This window comes from Vanessa tameamea, chromosome 9 (genome assembly GCF_037043105.1).
Source record: "Vanessa tameamea isolate UH-Manoa-2023 chromosome 9, ilVanTame1 primary haplotype, whole genome shotgun sequence".
Lineage (NCBI taxonomy): Eukaryota > Metazoa > Arthropoda > Insecta > Lepidoptera > Nymphalidae > Vanessa > Vanessa tameamea.
The window spans coordinates 637,207-653,467 of record NC_087317.1 but is presented as its reverse complement, the minus strand read 5'-3'; the positions used below and the strand labels follow the sequence as shown (position 1 = coordinate 653,467).

Below are 16,261 nucleotides of genomic sequence, written 5' to 3'. Positions count from 1 at the left end.
CATTCTAATTAAGTAATAAAATATATAACAGAAACAATTTTGGATCAAAATATTATTATTGCGTATAAATTGCGTTTAAAAGTAATATTATATCAAGTCTAAGAAAACTCATTCTGCTTTATCAAGTGGTTTTCAAATTAATTCATCGTTTATTGAGTTAACAGGGGTTACATACGTGAACAGTTTTTTTTACGTTTAACAACCCTGCGGTTGTGATAGTAAAAAAAAACAATGATAATGCTCGTATTTATGAAAAAATTAAATATGTTTACAAAATATAATTTATAAGCGGGGTCAGATTTGAACTGCAGCCTTGTGGTCTTCGCGCCGCATAGACAAAGGACAGTTTTTATTCCGTGAGAACAACGTACAACCTTCGCGCATCGGTTGATGCTTCCTTTAGGGTTGCTACTTGCTTCATTAACAAATTTAAGTTGTTTTATTATATTGACCTCGCTGTTGAAAACGCACAAAGAATGCATATTTGTCATACGATTTTAATTTAACCAGAACTGTCATGGACAAGTAGGTACACATCTCTTGACATTGAAAAAAATATTAGTTAAAATATATTTTTATATTATGGACTATTGACTAAATATTATTTTTATATAGGATAAAATTTATCAGTAGTTGTTACAAATCATTTACAAATCTACACAATAAGCTAATATACAATAAATAAATATTATTGGTTCTGCGCCCGGGCGTCTTATTATCTGGCCAGTTTTTTGTCAAGAAAACCACATAAGCATCCCGGAGATCGAAAACATAGAAGAAGTATTTAGAATCTCGACTCGTGCCTCCAAAAATATTTTGTGCTGATGGTCCTGACCCGGTATTTTCGCATATCGTCTCTGATTTCCTTTACCATCTGTCTACGACAGTAAGGGTAATATTTCTATACTACAAATCTTGCGCTGTTATTGTTAGGAATATATCAAATTAGTAAAAAGTATTATAATTGTCTGTCTCAATCTTATTGTCGGTCTTATCTAGGAGTATGGAGTATAGAGGTAAGGAAATAGATATCATATGGGATACAGGTTACAAAGTGTCATTACAAAGCAGTAAATAAAAGTTCAAAAGTTGTTTAAAATGGCGCTAGCATAGTCTAGTAGCATAGGTATGGATAAATACAGTATACAAAATCTCAACTTCATCCATCATCCTAATTTAATACGATTTAATATAATTATACAGAGCTTAGGATAGTGTTCTATGTTGCCTACGTACTGTTAGTCCTCTTAGAGTTTTTAAATGTTATTCTTTTGCGTTTTTTTAAATTGTATATTATTATTTGTGCAGAATTAAGTAAGTACCTAATATTTTAAGATTGTGGTTCCAACAGTTCTACCAAAATTAATAACAGGATTAAAATAAAAGCAATGTTTTTGTGAAAATAAAACTTTATTGGTATCTACATTATATTCATACATCGTTTTAATTAAATATATTACATGACAACGAAAAAACTCATTTATAATCAAATAATCGTGACTCCGACCGTTACGGTCTTTGGAAAATTTCATAAGAATACCTTAATTCATAAATTATATAATTATGTATTTAATTTCAAATAACACCAGGGGCACGCTTCATGTATATAGAATTATATAGAATCGTTTAAATAAATACGTTATATACGTACTAACCAAATATGCAATAATATTGTATTAATTTATAATTAATTGGATTGAGTTTTATTTTAATAAACTTCCCCTGGTCACGATTTTAACTAGATATAGCACCTCTTTCCAAATACATAGGAAGACACTAGAATAATAATCATTGGTAATAATACCAAATGTACTACAAGGGATAACTAGTTTTGTTGATGGAAATAACAACGCAATCTATAATAAAGTATAAATTCCATAAACAATAAGATTTTGTTAATTACTACTTACAATATATTTTCCATTGGAATGTTTAAATATAATGGTTATTTAGGTACGTTATTTATTTTCGCGGTGTAAAAATAAAGTCTACACACAATAGTGTTACAATACTTGGTGTTGCTATATAAAAATAATCTGGCTAGCAACACTATTGGACGCTTTTGAAGTAAACCTTATTTTGACTCCATCATGCGTGCGAAATATAATTGTAAGTACAAATTGAATATATTATTAGTTGAAGGTATTATACAAATGGCCCCAAACTTTTTATAAATCAATTCCTTCTTAGAGCTTAACTTCCTAGTAATATCATTGGACGACATCTCAAAGTGGGGACTAAAATGAAAATAGAATTTTTTGCAACTTTACTCAAAGTATTGCAAAAGTTTATCCGATCGTCCTATTCTCATTTTAATCTTACAAAGAGTAAATATTATTAAATTTTAAGTACGTTTATAACACTCAGATCTAAGGACGGATTTTTGAGGTATTAATCAGTATGATTATGTCACTTCCATATATTTAACTTTTGAGTCCGTTTAAATATTGTAGTCGCTCACTGGCCGTTGAAAACTGAAACAATAAAGCGCATATAAAATTATGATGCAAAGTTAAATTCTAATAGTTACATAACTCTCCTAAAATAAAAATAATAATAGTTGTTTTCTTAGTTTCTTTATATTTATAATTTTTTATCATATAATTTTTTTTTCAACGTAAGGTTAAGTCGAGAAATGTATTTATAATATGTACAAGTGCGTCCGCTAGTTACCAGGCGAGTGCCTGTCGCGCGTGTCGCGCTGGTCCCGCTGCAGCGCGATGTACTGCCGGATGAGGCGCGCCACCTCGTGCGCCTGCTCCGCCTGCAGGCGCGTCACGCGCTGCTGCAGCAGCGAGCCGCACTTCACGTCCAGGAACAGAGTGCCGTCCTCCGACCGCACCTGTGGGCCGGCCGGTGCGTTAGTAGCGCTCGCAGCGACGCCCGGCGGACGCAGCAGCCCGCGGGGCCGCGGGGCGGTACGCACCTTCCTGGTGGAGATGAGCTCGGCGTAGGGCCAGTGCGCGTCGGTGTCGTGCGTGGCGGGGTGCAGCAGGTGCACGCCGCGCCGGTTGAGCGCCAGCACGTGCTCGCGCCACTCGCCCGCGCCGCCCACGCGCCGCACCGCGAAGAACGACGACCCGAACAGCGCCCAGCGGGACAGCACCTGCACGCAGAGGGGAGGGTTAGGTGCTGCCGCGGGGAGCTGTTGTTTTGAGCTGTGGAGCCCTACGTACTTGGAGAACTTTGGATTTAGCGGCGGCCGGTGTCTGCGTCCGGACCGTCGGCCACTCGGCGGAGACCCAGGAGGCCCATTTCGCCGGGCGGGGTTCTCTCAGGGCCAGCAGGGGCTTCGGGAGAAGGAACTTGAGGTCCCTCGGGTGAGGGGCGTCCGGCAATCCTGCTGCACGATGCAGTAGGGCGGCCACGAGAGCGGCGTCACGGAGTACTCCCGCTGCCGGCGCTCCGCCTCCGGGCAGCACCAGTAGCAATCCCTCTAAGTAATCGGGAGCCACCTGAGAAAGATATCAATATTATAGTTAATAAATCAATATGGGAATAATTGTTTAACCGAAAATAATTCGAAAACTACGAGAAGCGATTAAAGATAAGATGGAAGGGACGCTCGCGTGAGGAAACTTACCTGATTGAAGAGCACCTCGGTGTACAGCGGCGGCGCGTCGGCTCGCAGTGGGTGGTGCCACACGGAGCGGCAGAAGATGAGGTAGAAGGGGTGGTGCGCGCGCTGCAGCTCGGTGGTCACGTCCAGCACGTACTCGTCGCCCGCCAGCGGCATGGTCAGTGCGTCGCCCGCCACGATGCAGTACAGAGAGAACTCCGCACGCTCCGCCTCGCTCGTCACTCCGATCTGGATGGAAAGCGAAGGCGGTACAGGAAAAAGTCAAAATAAATTATGTCGATGAGTTAATAACGCGACGCAATCACGGACCAGCTCGCAGAGTTCGTTGACGATGTCCTGCACGACGGTGGCGCAGCGAGTGTTCACGACGCGCTCGGCGCCTCCCGGCAACCGGTACAGCTGCCGGCGGGCCGACCGACCGGCGGACACTGCCGTCACCTGCGCACATTCGTTGAGGTTCAATAAAAATCACTAAGTAAGTCGAGTGCCGCACAGGCGGGTAAAAATGAATTATAATAAAGGAAACAATATTCGAACAAGTCGTTCCTAAATGTACTTGGTGGAATGTATTCTTATAGGACATTCCCCAGCACATGGTCTGACTGAAATCAGTACCTCTTCGACACTGGGCACGTTCTTCCTCCCGCCGCAGCGGAGTGTCTTCCGGAAGTTGGCGAGGCAGACCGCCGCCGTTCCTTGGCAAGGTCGCCGTCTGTCCGCCGCCGCCGCCGATAGGTACTCCACTAGGAAAGGTCTGGAAATCATTTAGAAATTAGGATTAATATTGTTCAATAAAAGGAAATTCATATAAACAGACCTCAGCTTAACGTATTACATACGATTTGTTAAAAGCTCAGCTATATCGTATCCTACTAACAGTTATTGATTAATATTTTTTATTTATAATATATTTATGATACAACACTATACCACTTAACTACTTTTATCCACTTTAATTTTACTTTCATTTTAAATAACAGTTTCGTTGGTGTACAAAACCATTTAAAAAAAATGACAGTGATGAAAATCATAGATTATTCGAGTTCACTATCAATTAGATGTCATTTGTTTATTTGGCTTTTTACTCTTGTGGTCGGAATAGACTAAAGGTATGTGAGTCGGGATTACCTTAAAGTATCCGAACACGTGAAGTATGAAGCGAGGATGGACATGAGACGCCATGCACGCTGGCACGAGTCCTGGGCTGGTGATCTGTTCGACGTGGTCTGCTTCATAAGTTGGCAGTACACCTCGTCGCGCAGCTCCGGTACCGAATGACAGTGCTGAAATAAAAGGTAACGCGTAATGTTTAAGCGAACAAAACGAAAGCTTCCAACTCGCCTATTTCTCCTCTCCTACATTACAAAAAACTTTAAGTAAATTTCATCATCATCATTATTCATTAGCAGCCTGTAAATTTCCCACTGTTGGGCTAAGGAGAAGTTTTGGAGCATATTCCACCACGCTGCTCCAATGCGGGTTGGTGGAATACACATGTGGCAGAATTTCATTGAAATTAGACACATGCAGGTTTCTTCACGATGTTTTCCTTCACCGCCGATCACGAGATGAATTATAAACACAAATTAAGCACATGAAAATTCAGTGGTGCCTGCCTGGGTTTGAACCCGAAATCATCGGTTAAGATGCATGCGTTCTAACCACTAGGCCATCTCGGCTCTAAAGTAAATTTAAATTCTCTAAAACCGTATAAATAGAGATCATATATGTATAATAATATATTAATAAGACGCCACAATCGAAGAAGCAAGTTGACAATAGTCGAGCGCATCCATCGTGGGCACGCACCATGAGCACGGTGTAGACGCACTTGACCTCGGTGAGGTCCTGGTGCAGCGCGCGCTCGGCGGGCTGCAGGTCGCCGCAGTAGGCGCGCACGCACGTGAAGCACTCGAGCGCGGGCGGCGCCAGCGCGGCGGGCAGGCGCAGCAGCGGCGCGCGCAGCGGCGCGGCCTGCCACTTCACCACGTCCGTCTGCGCCTTCCACGTCCATTCGTTGCGCTTGGCCTTGCTCTTCAGGGACGAGTCCGCTTTGAGGATTTCTAATCTGTTAATGAAACGATTATCGAGTGATGGATTTCATTCAATCAATATCAATAATGTAATCGATCAGCGACACTAATGCTTCGAACGTAGTCTTAATTTATTGTATTGTACTTAATGATTTAGTGTAGTGTACTTAATTTATGACTCTCGTTTTATTTTGTTATAAATATACTTAATTTGAACGTTCGCCGAATTACTATCAGTGCAGAGTTTTTATAGAAAATGTATTGCGACAGACTACGTTTTGATTTCGCACCTTCACTTGAAAGTTTGCATTAAGAAGCGAAAGAAAACGCGTGAGAATATTAACTTTAAACGTCCGGAAGACATTAAACGTTTTACTAATCGACGATAGAGTATTGCAGTACAATCAGACGTGGTTTTGTTTGAAATATCACATATCGGAGGAAGTTACGCGGCAAGAATTTAACTTTACAACCATATCATCACATTTTCTAGTTCCTTTGTAAATTCGCTTGCGTACAAGCCCGTGTAGACTGTTACTGTCCGCTTTTAATATTTACATATACAACTTTTGCTGCATTTCATTGCTCGTTAATTTAATTTTAAGAACAAGAGACAACACTTCCTAGCTTATGTTTAATGGTCATATATTCCTTAAAGTGTCAGAATTAACTGGCGAAGGTGACCACTGGACATTAAACGGAAAATTTTATTTTTTCTTATTATGAATTTTGAAATAAATAACTTCTCAGAGGTTAAATGAAAACAAACCTAGCGAACGTCTCTACGCCATATAAGATCTATCAACTACATTTGTAGCGTCGTTTGTAGTAACAGATACGTTAATAATTAATTCAAATGCAAATTCTTCAAAATCAATGTCAATATTTTATCATTTATACAAGTATCTTAAACAACATAATTAAAATTCAAAGTAAAAGTGATCAACGTTTAGAAATCATAGTTATAGTGGAGGATAAATCAATACGCATATATAAGACCCAACGTAACATTAACGGGCCAAAGTTAAACAATCCGCTTTCTTTAATATTTTGCCTATCACCGTGAACTGTGATCACGAACTCTAAAACGTCGGTATAGTTTGATGACTTGCTTAAATATATTATTATTTGTCTTAAATACAAAAACTTTGAAAAAGTGTTAACGCAATTATTATATAGTTATGTAGCCGATTACATAGATAATGTATGAACTATATTTAATATAATGGATAATGTCTTACAAGTTCATACGTGAGCTACATCAAATACAAGGTTAAAATCGGCGTCAGCACGCAGCGCGCATCACATCATATATTTCGATTTAAATTTGTACAAATAAATATTTTTACGTTGTATTATGATCAAATAAAAACACTTATTTGGTGTTGTATGTATTATTGTGTATAAGGCGTTATCTGTTAAACGAAGGATGTGAACGCATGATATAATATAGTAGGCGAGCTTTCCATTGTTTCACCTATTAAAAATAATTGACGAGGTTTGGTTCGTACTTTTTAAGTTCGTGTCAAATACTTAAGGTATTTAAGAGACCGCCGAGAAAGCAAATAAGGCTTGAGAGAATGCCGCATGCCGTTGTTTTTTTTTTTAAACCAAACGATAATAAATGTTTAATAAATAGTTAGGGTGAGAGTACTTATATCTAAAAATTTGCATACATTTTCAGTCATAAACTTATAAGTTTTTGATTAAGTTAAGGTTTTTTTGTAATTTATCTAAAATATAAATAACCTGAAAACAGATCAAATAGTTATGAGTTATGAGTGTAATTATGTCGGATTTGCGTTTGACGTGTCTAGGTATACGAAGATTCTAAATTTAAATCGATGTCAAATTTAATTATTGCTGTTGGCCAGTCTGAGTAGTTGCCGTGAACTATTTCCAAAAAAACGGCAATTGCATTTTTGTGATGCGGTATAAAAGTCGAGCCATAATAATAATCCTTTTTGCAGAGTGTTGATAGATACAATAGACTGAAGTATCTAGTGCAAACAGATATTTAAGTCCATTGGCAAAAGTTAATGATTTAAACCTTCTGTTAAAATTCCCGTTAACAGATCATAAGGGCAAAAGAATCTTGCTTTCTAAGTTTTCTTAAATTTATTCTAAAAAAGTCCATATTCATTTCATGTGAGAAGATACCTACTTCGTCATCCAATCAGTGTTTACATATTAAAATAAATTTTTCATTTAAATAATATTCAAGTTAACGTTTTTATATTTTAATCATTTGTTATTTATGCCACAGTTTATGACAAGTCGATTATATAAAGTCGATTTGAATATCGATATAATAACGCATATTTCGAAATGTCGATTATGTTGTATGGCCGGCGTTATATCGTGAGTCGTGATTAGGTACAGTAAACAATTAAGTATGATATCCGCGTATTGTATTCACGTTACTAAAGTCACAGACAGAGAAAAGTATAGATAGAAGTATAGATAGATAGACTTTATCATACTTTTACAAATTTAGTTGTTAAATCTGGAGCTGAATATTTTGTAAGTTAACCTATTTTAGGCCGCGGTAGTCAATCTCCATGACTGGATACATAGGACGTAATAACGGTAGACAAAGTGTGTCACGTACAGACTCATCACAGGTATTTTCAGATTTTCTATAACCTACTATAGTAATTAAAATAATGCAAATCTATTTGTGCACATAATATGTATAATTCTATTGTCTATTTGCGTGCGTATGTTCGCATTTACGAACCGTGACCGACTATTGTTTATGTAATTATTTAAATGACGGAAGGGTAGTGTTTACCATTTAGCTCGTAATTCATGTATTCTTAGTAAATAGTGAAATTTGATTAACAATCTACATATATATTTAAATTAAGTGCTCGATGTTATCAAAGTAACATTTACCTACTTGCGAATCAAGAAAATTTTAGTGGAAATTTATTGCATATACCTACAGATTGTTTTATGATATTGGTAGTTGGGCAAATAGGCGACCTGATGGTAAGTGGTCACCACCGCCATAGACATTGGCGCGGTTAGAAATATTAAAAATAAATAAAACGTAGATTATAAAAATAATAACTAACTTATGTAGCTTCCATTTAACATCAATTATGAACTTATATCAAGATATTTTTTTGAATATACAGAACTAGAATTAATAAATTTACTAAAAATATTGGTGGCCATTTTACTAGCACGTTAAATTTACATTTCTATCTGAATTTCAAATTAATAGAAAATATGATTTAGTGGTTTGATCTTTGTGTTTGATTATGGATCCTTTGTGGGGATCAATTCTTATGATACATACAATGTATTTACTGAATGATAGGTTTGATTAAATGTAATTTTACGATAACAGTTCTAAATTTGAACATTAGATTTTTTTTTTCGCAAATCCATAATTAATTTAATAAATTATTTAAGCTGTGGACCAAGGATATCGCGTCAATTAGATGTCAAATATTGTTCATTTGCATTTTATCCACTAGAGATGTATATTATGATATTTATTATGGATTTGAATTTGAAAAATAATTGCTTATCGAATGTTCGAATTGTTAGATTTATTGGACTACTACAAGGTCAACATAGGTAATATTATTTGCTTCAAGCTCATGAACATTAAAATTTACGCTGTCTAAATAGTTCAATTATTTAAAACTAAATTCTAGTGAAATAAAATTAGTAGTATTAGATTAGGATAAAATCATAATCTAAAAGACGGAGTTAGATAGAGTTTTAATATATAAACGGATAAGCGCTATGCAATAGTTATTTACTTTAAAATATAAATATTATCCTTCGCGCACTAAACAGTATTCACACATGAAATAGTATTATAACAAATTAAAAATAAAACTATATTTTTTAATTAAGATCGTTTTTGTATGTATTAGAAACTTATTTCTATACATATCATCATTATTACATCTTTATTATTTTAGCAATATATTTTTTTTACAACAATGGTCATATTAAATTGAGCTTAAGAAAGCGCCTTTATTAATTTTATTCAAATTAGTTGCTCTCGGTGTGTTACAGAGTCGTAATTATGTTGTGTAATAATAATTTTCATTTCTAAATAAAATGCCGTAAATTTAGTGACCCCCTCTACACAGTTACTTAAAGGGATTAGTTTCACAGAACAAAAATATGTATTGAAATAGGCAGAGCCTAATAAAGATGACTGGCATAAAGTTTTTGAACATGAACAGTTATTTATTGTTTTAAAAAAATAGTAGAAAACTACATGTGCCTGGGGTCTAATGAAAGAGAGAAATTGAATTTTTATAAAACGTGGCGCTTTAAATACATAAAAGGAGGTTTAAAGTTACCGCATATGATTTCTAACATCTAACTTCTCGTCTTGGTAATAACTTATAAGCAACATTAACATTAATTATATCCTCTCGGAAAATGGGGTTGTACCATTTGACGGCCAACTATAGCCACGCGTGCTCATTGGTCAAATAAAACAGCACGCACATCCCCGGCTTCCTGGTACACACTTCCGTTGCTTTTCACTAAATCAACTAAAAAAACATCCATACTAAAAGCGATGTTTGAGTTGAATCCATAGTCAATTTGTTTATTAATTATCCATAAGGAATGCTCATGTTTTTGTATTTAGAATACAATTAAATAGGTTTATTTTCGGTTTAGCCGCGAAAAAAATGAAAGATGAAACCAGTTGTATCAAACGCATTTTCATTGGCCCTCTAGTGTAGGCTGACCATTGTGCAAAAATATAATATAATACTTGGAATGACAGTTAGAACACAACTTGTTAGACTATACGTGTAGATTGTAGACATAGATAAGATTAAGAAGATCTATTTTAATTAGATAATGTATGTACAGAATAGAGAAATACTGTTTGAAGCATTATCATATAGTTCAATGTACCTAGTACAACAGTAGTTTTAATTCGAGTATATAACACATTCATAATAAATTTCTAATTAAAAACACTTTAGTGTATATTTCACATGAACAAAACCATAATCAACGATACACTAAAAAGAACCTCACAAGTATTTGCTGGTAGCACTGTCACAGTCGTCAGCGATGTTCACGTCGGATAAACTGTCACCCGAAATGTCCAAGTCGCTATCGTCCGCGGGGGCCGTCATTTTGTTCGACCGCCGATATATTACTAAACGCTGTTTCGCGCCGATCGGCGAAAGTGGTGGAAAACGTTAAACCGATTAATTTGGAATAACTTTACATTAACGCACGGAACTCGGTTTGTTTACGAGCGTAGCGTACTTGTTTACCTACTTGTTTTGATGTTACTTAATACTGCCGAAGTACTTTACTACGACAACAAACAACTTATGTTATATTCTATTACACCGTAATATATCTTCTTCTATTATTAAAGGTAAGGTAAGGTAGCGTAAGAGTATCTCAGAAATAAATGTTAACTTATAAACAGTACATCAAGTAACAGAAAATTCGCCAAAGATTTTAATAAAAAGCGTAAAATGCTGACATGTATGAAATTATCTGTGACGGGATGTAAGAGCTGTGAAGCTTTTCTGACTCATCTATTGTCTCAATTCATTCGTAATTCACGTATGAGTAGACTACTTCTGTATTTATATTGATTATAAAAGTCACTATTTATATAATATTTTAATGCGATTATATCTCATTGCATCGAAGCGAAGCACTTGTTGAAAGTATAATTTGTATTCGGAGATGGTCACCGCACTGTTTATTCTTCATTAAACCGTATTAACAATGACACACACAACACTATTATTGACCCATGGCTTCATTGCACCAGGTAAAAAAAAAAATGTCAAAATCGCCAGATACTTGCATTCTGTGCGTCAGTCGCGTTGCTGCAGCGCACGGCATGGCCGACGGTTCCTCGGTTCTGTCTCACGTCAACTCTCAGAGCGTTCCGCGCGAACGATGTTCTCAACACTACTAACTAGGGTTGTGCACTCTTTAAAAGCACTTTTTACGAACCATTGTTTTTTGCAAAGCCCGTGAACTAAAAACTTGCTTAATCGTCAGAATGTTACGTTGAAATATAATCATTTTTTTTTTCTCATAATATTTTTCGGACAAAACTATTGCGTTTGCGAATTTAGATTTATTGATAATTTTTTCTCATCATTTTCGGCTACGGCAGCTGTGTTTAACTGAGCGGAGAATATGTAATTTATGTAATAGGTAATGGGCGGGTAAATGGCCCATGGGACGGTAAGTTACCACCGCAAGTATATATTGGTGCAATATTTGCCTTTACCAGTGGGACTCCAACCTTAGGAATTGAGATGTTACGTGTCTTGCGCCTATAATTGCACTAGCTCACTCGCCCTTCGAACTAGAACACAACAATACTAACTATTGTTGTTAAGCGGTTGACCACCTGATGCGTGTGTTGCACCTGGACGGGCTTTTACAAAGTCCTACCACCAAGTAAACATTATTATAGTTCGCAAATGTCTTTTATAATCCACAAAAGGTTATTTGAAATGACAGTGACTAGACCAGTGACCAGAGAATTCTGGCGCAAGATTTTAGGCTTTACTTACTTTCTGAGACGTGGGAGGATAAACTCGATGTCGCTTGATGGCCCGGGCCGAGGCTCTTATATACTAAACACGAAACTAACGAGACAGTCAAAGAAAAAAGTTTAAATACTGATATCGAACAATTTTAAACGAACTTTCGTAAAACTAATTGATTAATTATCATCCAGACATGTTGCATTACTTAAATTGTTAAAAAAATAATGTGGTATTTTTATCAGTATTTATAAGTACGACCAGGAATGTTTTTTATTTTATTTCATAAGACATATAAAACTTATTTATAATATGTGAAGTAATTATCTGTATAGGTAAAAAAATCAGCTGTCGTAACCAAATAAGAGCTAACGCACAAGAGGTAGTTTCGTCCAAATTACATGCATAACAATGAATGTGAATAAAATTGTACCGTGGAAATTAGCTCTTATATTTAACAGACGTATAACGCAAACCCGCCTAAATATTCTGCAATTGAGTTATAAAATTCAATGTTACAAGTCTAACAACATGAGACAATTTCGTAAGAAACACTTTATAATTAGGGGAGACAATTAAAGCGACTATTATATAATTAATTTAAACGCGTAATTAAAATGGAAAGCAATAGAGCCAACCCTCGTGAGCCTAATTATAGAAATACATCCATAAAAGTAGTTTGGATTCTTAGTGTACATTGAATGCAAATACAAAGCGCCACGGTTTTTGTCGTTGTAAACAATGTTAAGAAATGGTGGAGCTGCTTTGCACATTGTACTAAAAAGAACATTGATCACCAGAAGCTGAAGACGTTATATAGATTAACAAAATATCGTTGTAGATCGTGATTCGATGCAGCACTTTTTAAAATATAATCTATTGATTTAATAGGTTTTTCTTATCTATATTATAAATACCATTGCAGAGCTTGTTATAGTTTTTTTCTAAAATTCCGTCGTACCAGTAAAATTGAGTCGCGATCACGTCGAAGCTATCAATATTGACCTGAATTATCTAAATTAGTTAAAAAAAATACGCGAATATACATTGATAAAGACGAGTTGAGAACCTGCTCTTTTTTTCGAGGTTTAAAAGAAATTTCTAGTTCTCTGTCTTTCTATGTTAAAGTATCGTTTATTTATGCAATTGATTTCAAATTTTATAGGCACAGCTGTGATTGATATTTGGAGTAAAGTATTCCACAGACAGAGTAAAATGGATGGCGCGCCAGTCATATCGGAAGAAAAAATAAATACGGGCATTATCTAGCACTCAATATATTCATAGTAACGTAAACATCTAAAAATGTAACGTCTAGTAATATTTTTTACTATTACATTTAATAGGTTTGAAATAATTTAATTACTTGAAAGATTTGTGCCATATTATTTGAAGATCACACCCAAAACAATTGTTACCTTAATTTTCAGAGCGTCAAATTTTTAGACGCTTGGTTTCCGTAGGTTTTCAGCGCTCGTAACTAAACCTTTATAAAAAAACCTACCTACTGACACAAAAACTCAATTACGTTAAACTGTTTCTTATTAAACCAGTAATACACACAAACCGATACTAAATTATTCATGATTGTTACGACTGTAACAAATTAAAAAAGTATCCAAAGCTCGTTTTATAAAGGTAGGTTCCGCGTACGATTAGGCACGCAACTCAACAGTCAAATACAATAGTGGCCACAAGTCTACATGTGATGTGAACATGATATAACAATGGATTATGTATTAGAATCTAGGTCATTGACCCTTGCCGCTTCTTTATTGCAAAACAGTTTACGTATAGGCGAATTAATTAGATGTTGATATAGGCTACTGTTTGTTTTGTTAAGGATTTTCTGAGAGAAATATATATTTGGCGCGTATTTTTATGATTAACATTTTGATAGGTATATATGATCTTATATTAATGATCTATTCAAAAAACAATTAACCATAACCAATTGCTACTTTTATCATTATTAGTTCTATATTTAAATATAAAAATTACCCAAAGTACAGACGTTCTTTAGGAAAGAAAATAATTGATGTTCTCCTGACCGATTTAGTCCACGGTATTCTTATGGGAGACTAGCCATCTCATGACATGTTATAGTGCACGTGTGTGCGAGCAAACATAGGTCAATTACAATTTCTCTTATGATCCGATGGGCTGGCAAATCTGACACGACCGAAATAATTCAGGCGCAGGAAAATTATTTGAGTTCTTTGATTGAAATAAATACGAATACCTATAAAGTACAATCAAACAAAAATTTCGTTCGTATTTCAAAAAAATAGTGTTCGTTTATACATCCTTATTTAGAAAATATAATCGATTTTTTTTTTTCCATCGTACGTGTAATGACTAATACAACTTACAATACAACAAAATAAAAATATTATTAGTATTAAAAAATCGACAATCGGTTAACTGTCAGTCGTTTTTACAATATATTTAAAAAAAATATGTACGACTGTATATTGAAGGTTATATATTATATATATATAGGCTATATTCATAATATATTATACAAAGTATATTATGAATATAGCCTAAATATATTAATATCTATTGTTCGTGTAAAATTTCAGTTTTTGAAATCTATCTTGTAAGAAAATTTTACAGCACACTATTGAATTAGTTAACTCAATAACGCCATCTAGTGTGCGGGGAATTGAATTAAGATTAGCATAAGAGAAACTTTTGTATGGTTACAAAGGCATTATGTATGATTTATTAAATTTTTTTCACCATTTCCTAATATCTGTATACTTGCATATTATACCAATCGCTAGCTCGGTACCAGATTATAGTGTGGATATATTTTGATTGGTAAAAGACGCGTACATAGTTAATTAGCTTAATTGTTAATTACTTACTCAGGGCTTTGACGAAAATGATCGACGGCAAATTGTAAGAGAGGATGACGGCCATCGTGTTGGGGAGTTGATTGATCCCTTCTCTCCTCTCGCATTTCTCTTTCCCTCTCTCTATCTCTTTCTCTTTCACGCTCACGTGGCATCGGTGATGAAGTCTGAGCTCTCCTGTCTCGCATTTCTACTTCTATTTCTTCTCTAGACTCCCGAATTTCTCTCATGTCTCTTGATTCCCTAGACTCCCTCGATTCTCTAGACTCTCGCGACTCCCTAGACTCTCTCGATTCCCTGGACTCCCTCGACTCCCTTGATTCTCTAGATTCTCTTGAATCTCGAGCGTCTCTTGAATCTCGAGCGTCTCTGGATTCACGTTCCGTTACCTTTTCTTTCATGTTCGTAATGCCATTCGTTGTCGGTTTCGGTTGAATCTGTAACAACGATAAAAATATCATTAATTGTTACCTTAACTAACTTAACTCATTTTGTGGAAATTGTGATTATTTAAAATAATTCTAATTAGATGAAGTATTTCCTTATTAAATGGTTGTAAAACTGGTACTATGGTATTTCAACAATGAGAGTTGCGAGGCGCGCACGAAAGCGTGATGCAGATAAAATAAATCGTCAACCTACATATTTTCAAGCAAGTCCGGGGAAAATTTCATATGATATCAAATCATTGATCTTATTTACCTGCAATTATATGCAATTGGACGTACAAAATTGGATGAGGCACCTCAGAACAGTGAAAATACTTAACCGAATATAAATACCGATCCAAAAATTTTTGGTTAGATTTTTTACATAATATATTTAAAGATGACTTTAAATTAAGAATATAATTAGATGTACGGATCAAAAATACACTTCATGACCACATGGAATGGTGGTAATTCTAACAGAGATTTCAAGTTAAACGCAAATCCGATTCCTCTAGTCCAAACTAAAACAGCCCCCTGTCACGAGTGGTCGCAATGAGAAATAAAATATGTTTATTATATAAATCATTTCGTTTTAATTGTACGTTAATTATTTGTCCAATTAAATGACTTCCCATGACAATACAATATGAGCCTATAGTCGCACTTTCGCTGTAGCGATCACGCTAATATTAGTACTACATGCAATTTTAGATATTTGTTAAATAAAAAACAAGGATTATATTAGGTAGACATTTACTTCGTTGAACGATTTCGAAATCTAAGGCATTATATTCTAATATTCTAATATAATGCCTTAGAATATAATAATATA

The 16,261-nt window shown here is 35.4% G+C and overlaps 1 protein-coding gene across 1 annotated transcript in view; it reads right to left on the bottom strand.

Moving 5' to 3' along the window:
- Positions 1–1,391: 1,391 nt before the first annotated feature.
- Myo10a (Myosin 10A) overlaps positions 1,392–16,261 on the bottom strand; it is an 81,417-nt gene continuing 66,547 nt past the window's right edge. Inside the window, exons 23-32 of the mRNA XM_026643173.2 lie at positions 15,011–15,435; positions 5,390–5,648; positions 4,709–4,863; positions 4,196–4,334; positions 3,890–4,018; positions 3,584–3,808; positions 3,177–3,455; positions 2,927–3,106; positions 2,674–2,842; positions 1,392–2,474 (exon numbers count right to left, since the gene is read on the bottom strand). Coding sequence (XP_026498958.1) covers positions 2,458–2,474; positions 2,674–2,842; positions 2,927–3,106; positions 3,177–3,455; positions 3,584–3,808; positions 3,890–4,018; positions 4,196–4,334; positions 4,709–4,863; positions 5,390–5,648; positions 15,011–15,435 — 1,977 coding nt within the window. The 3' untranslated portion in view covers positions 1,392–2,457. The remainder of the gene's footprint in view (positions 2,475–2,673; positions 2,843–2,926; positions 3,107–3,176; positions 3,456–3,583; positions 3,809–3,889; positions 4,019–4,195; positions 4,335–4,708; positions 4,864–5,389; positions 5,649–15,010; positions 15,436–16,261) is intronic.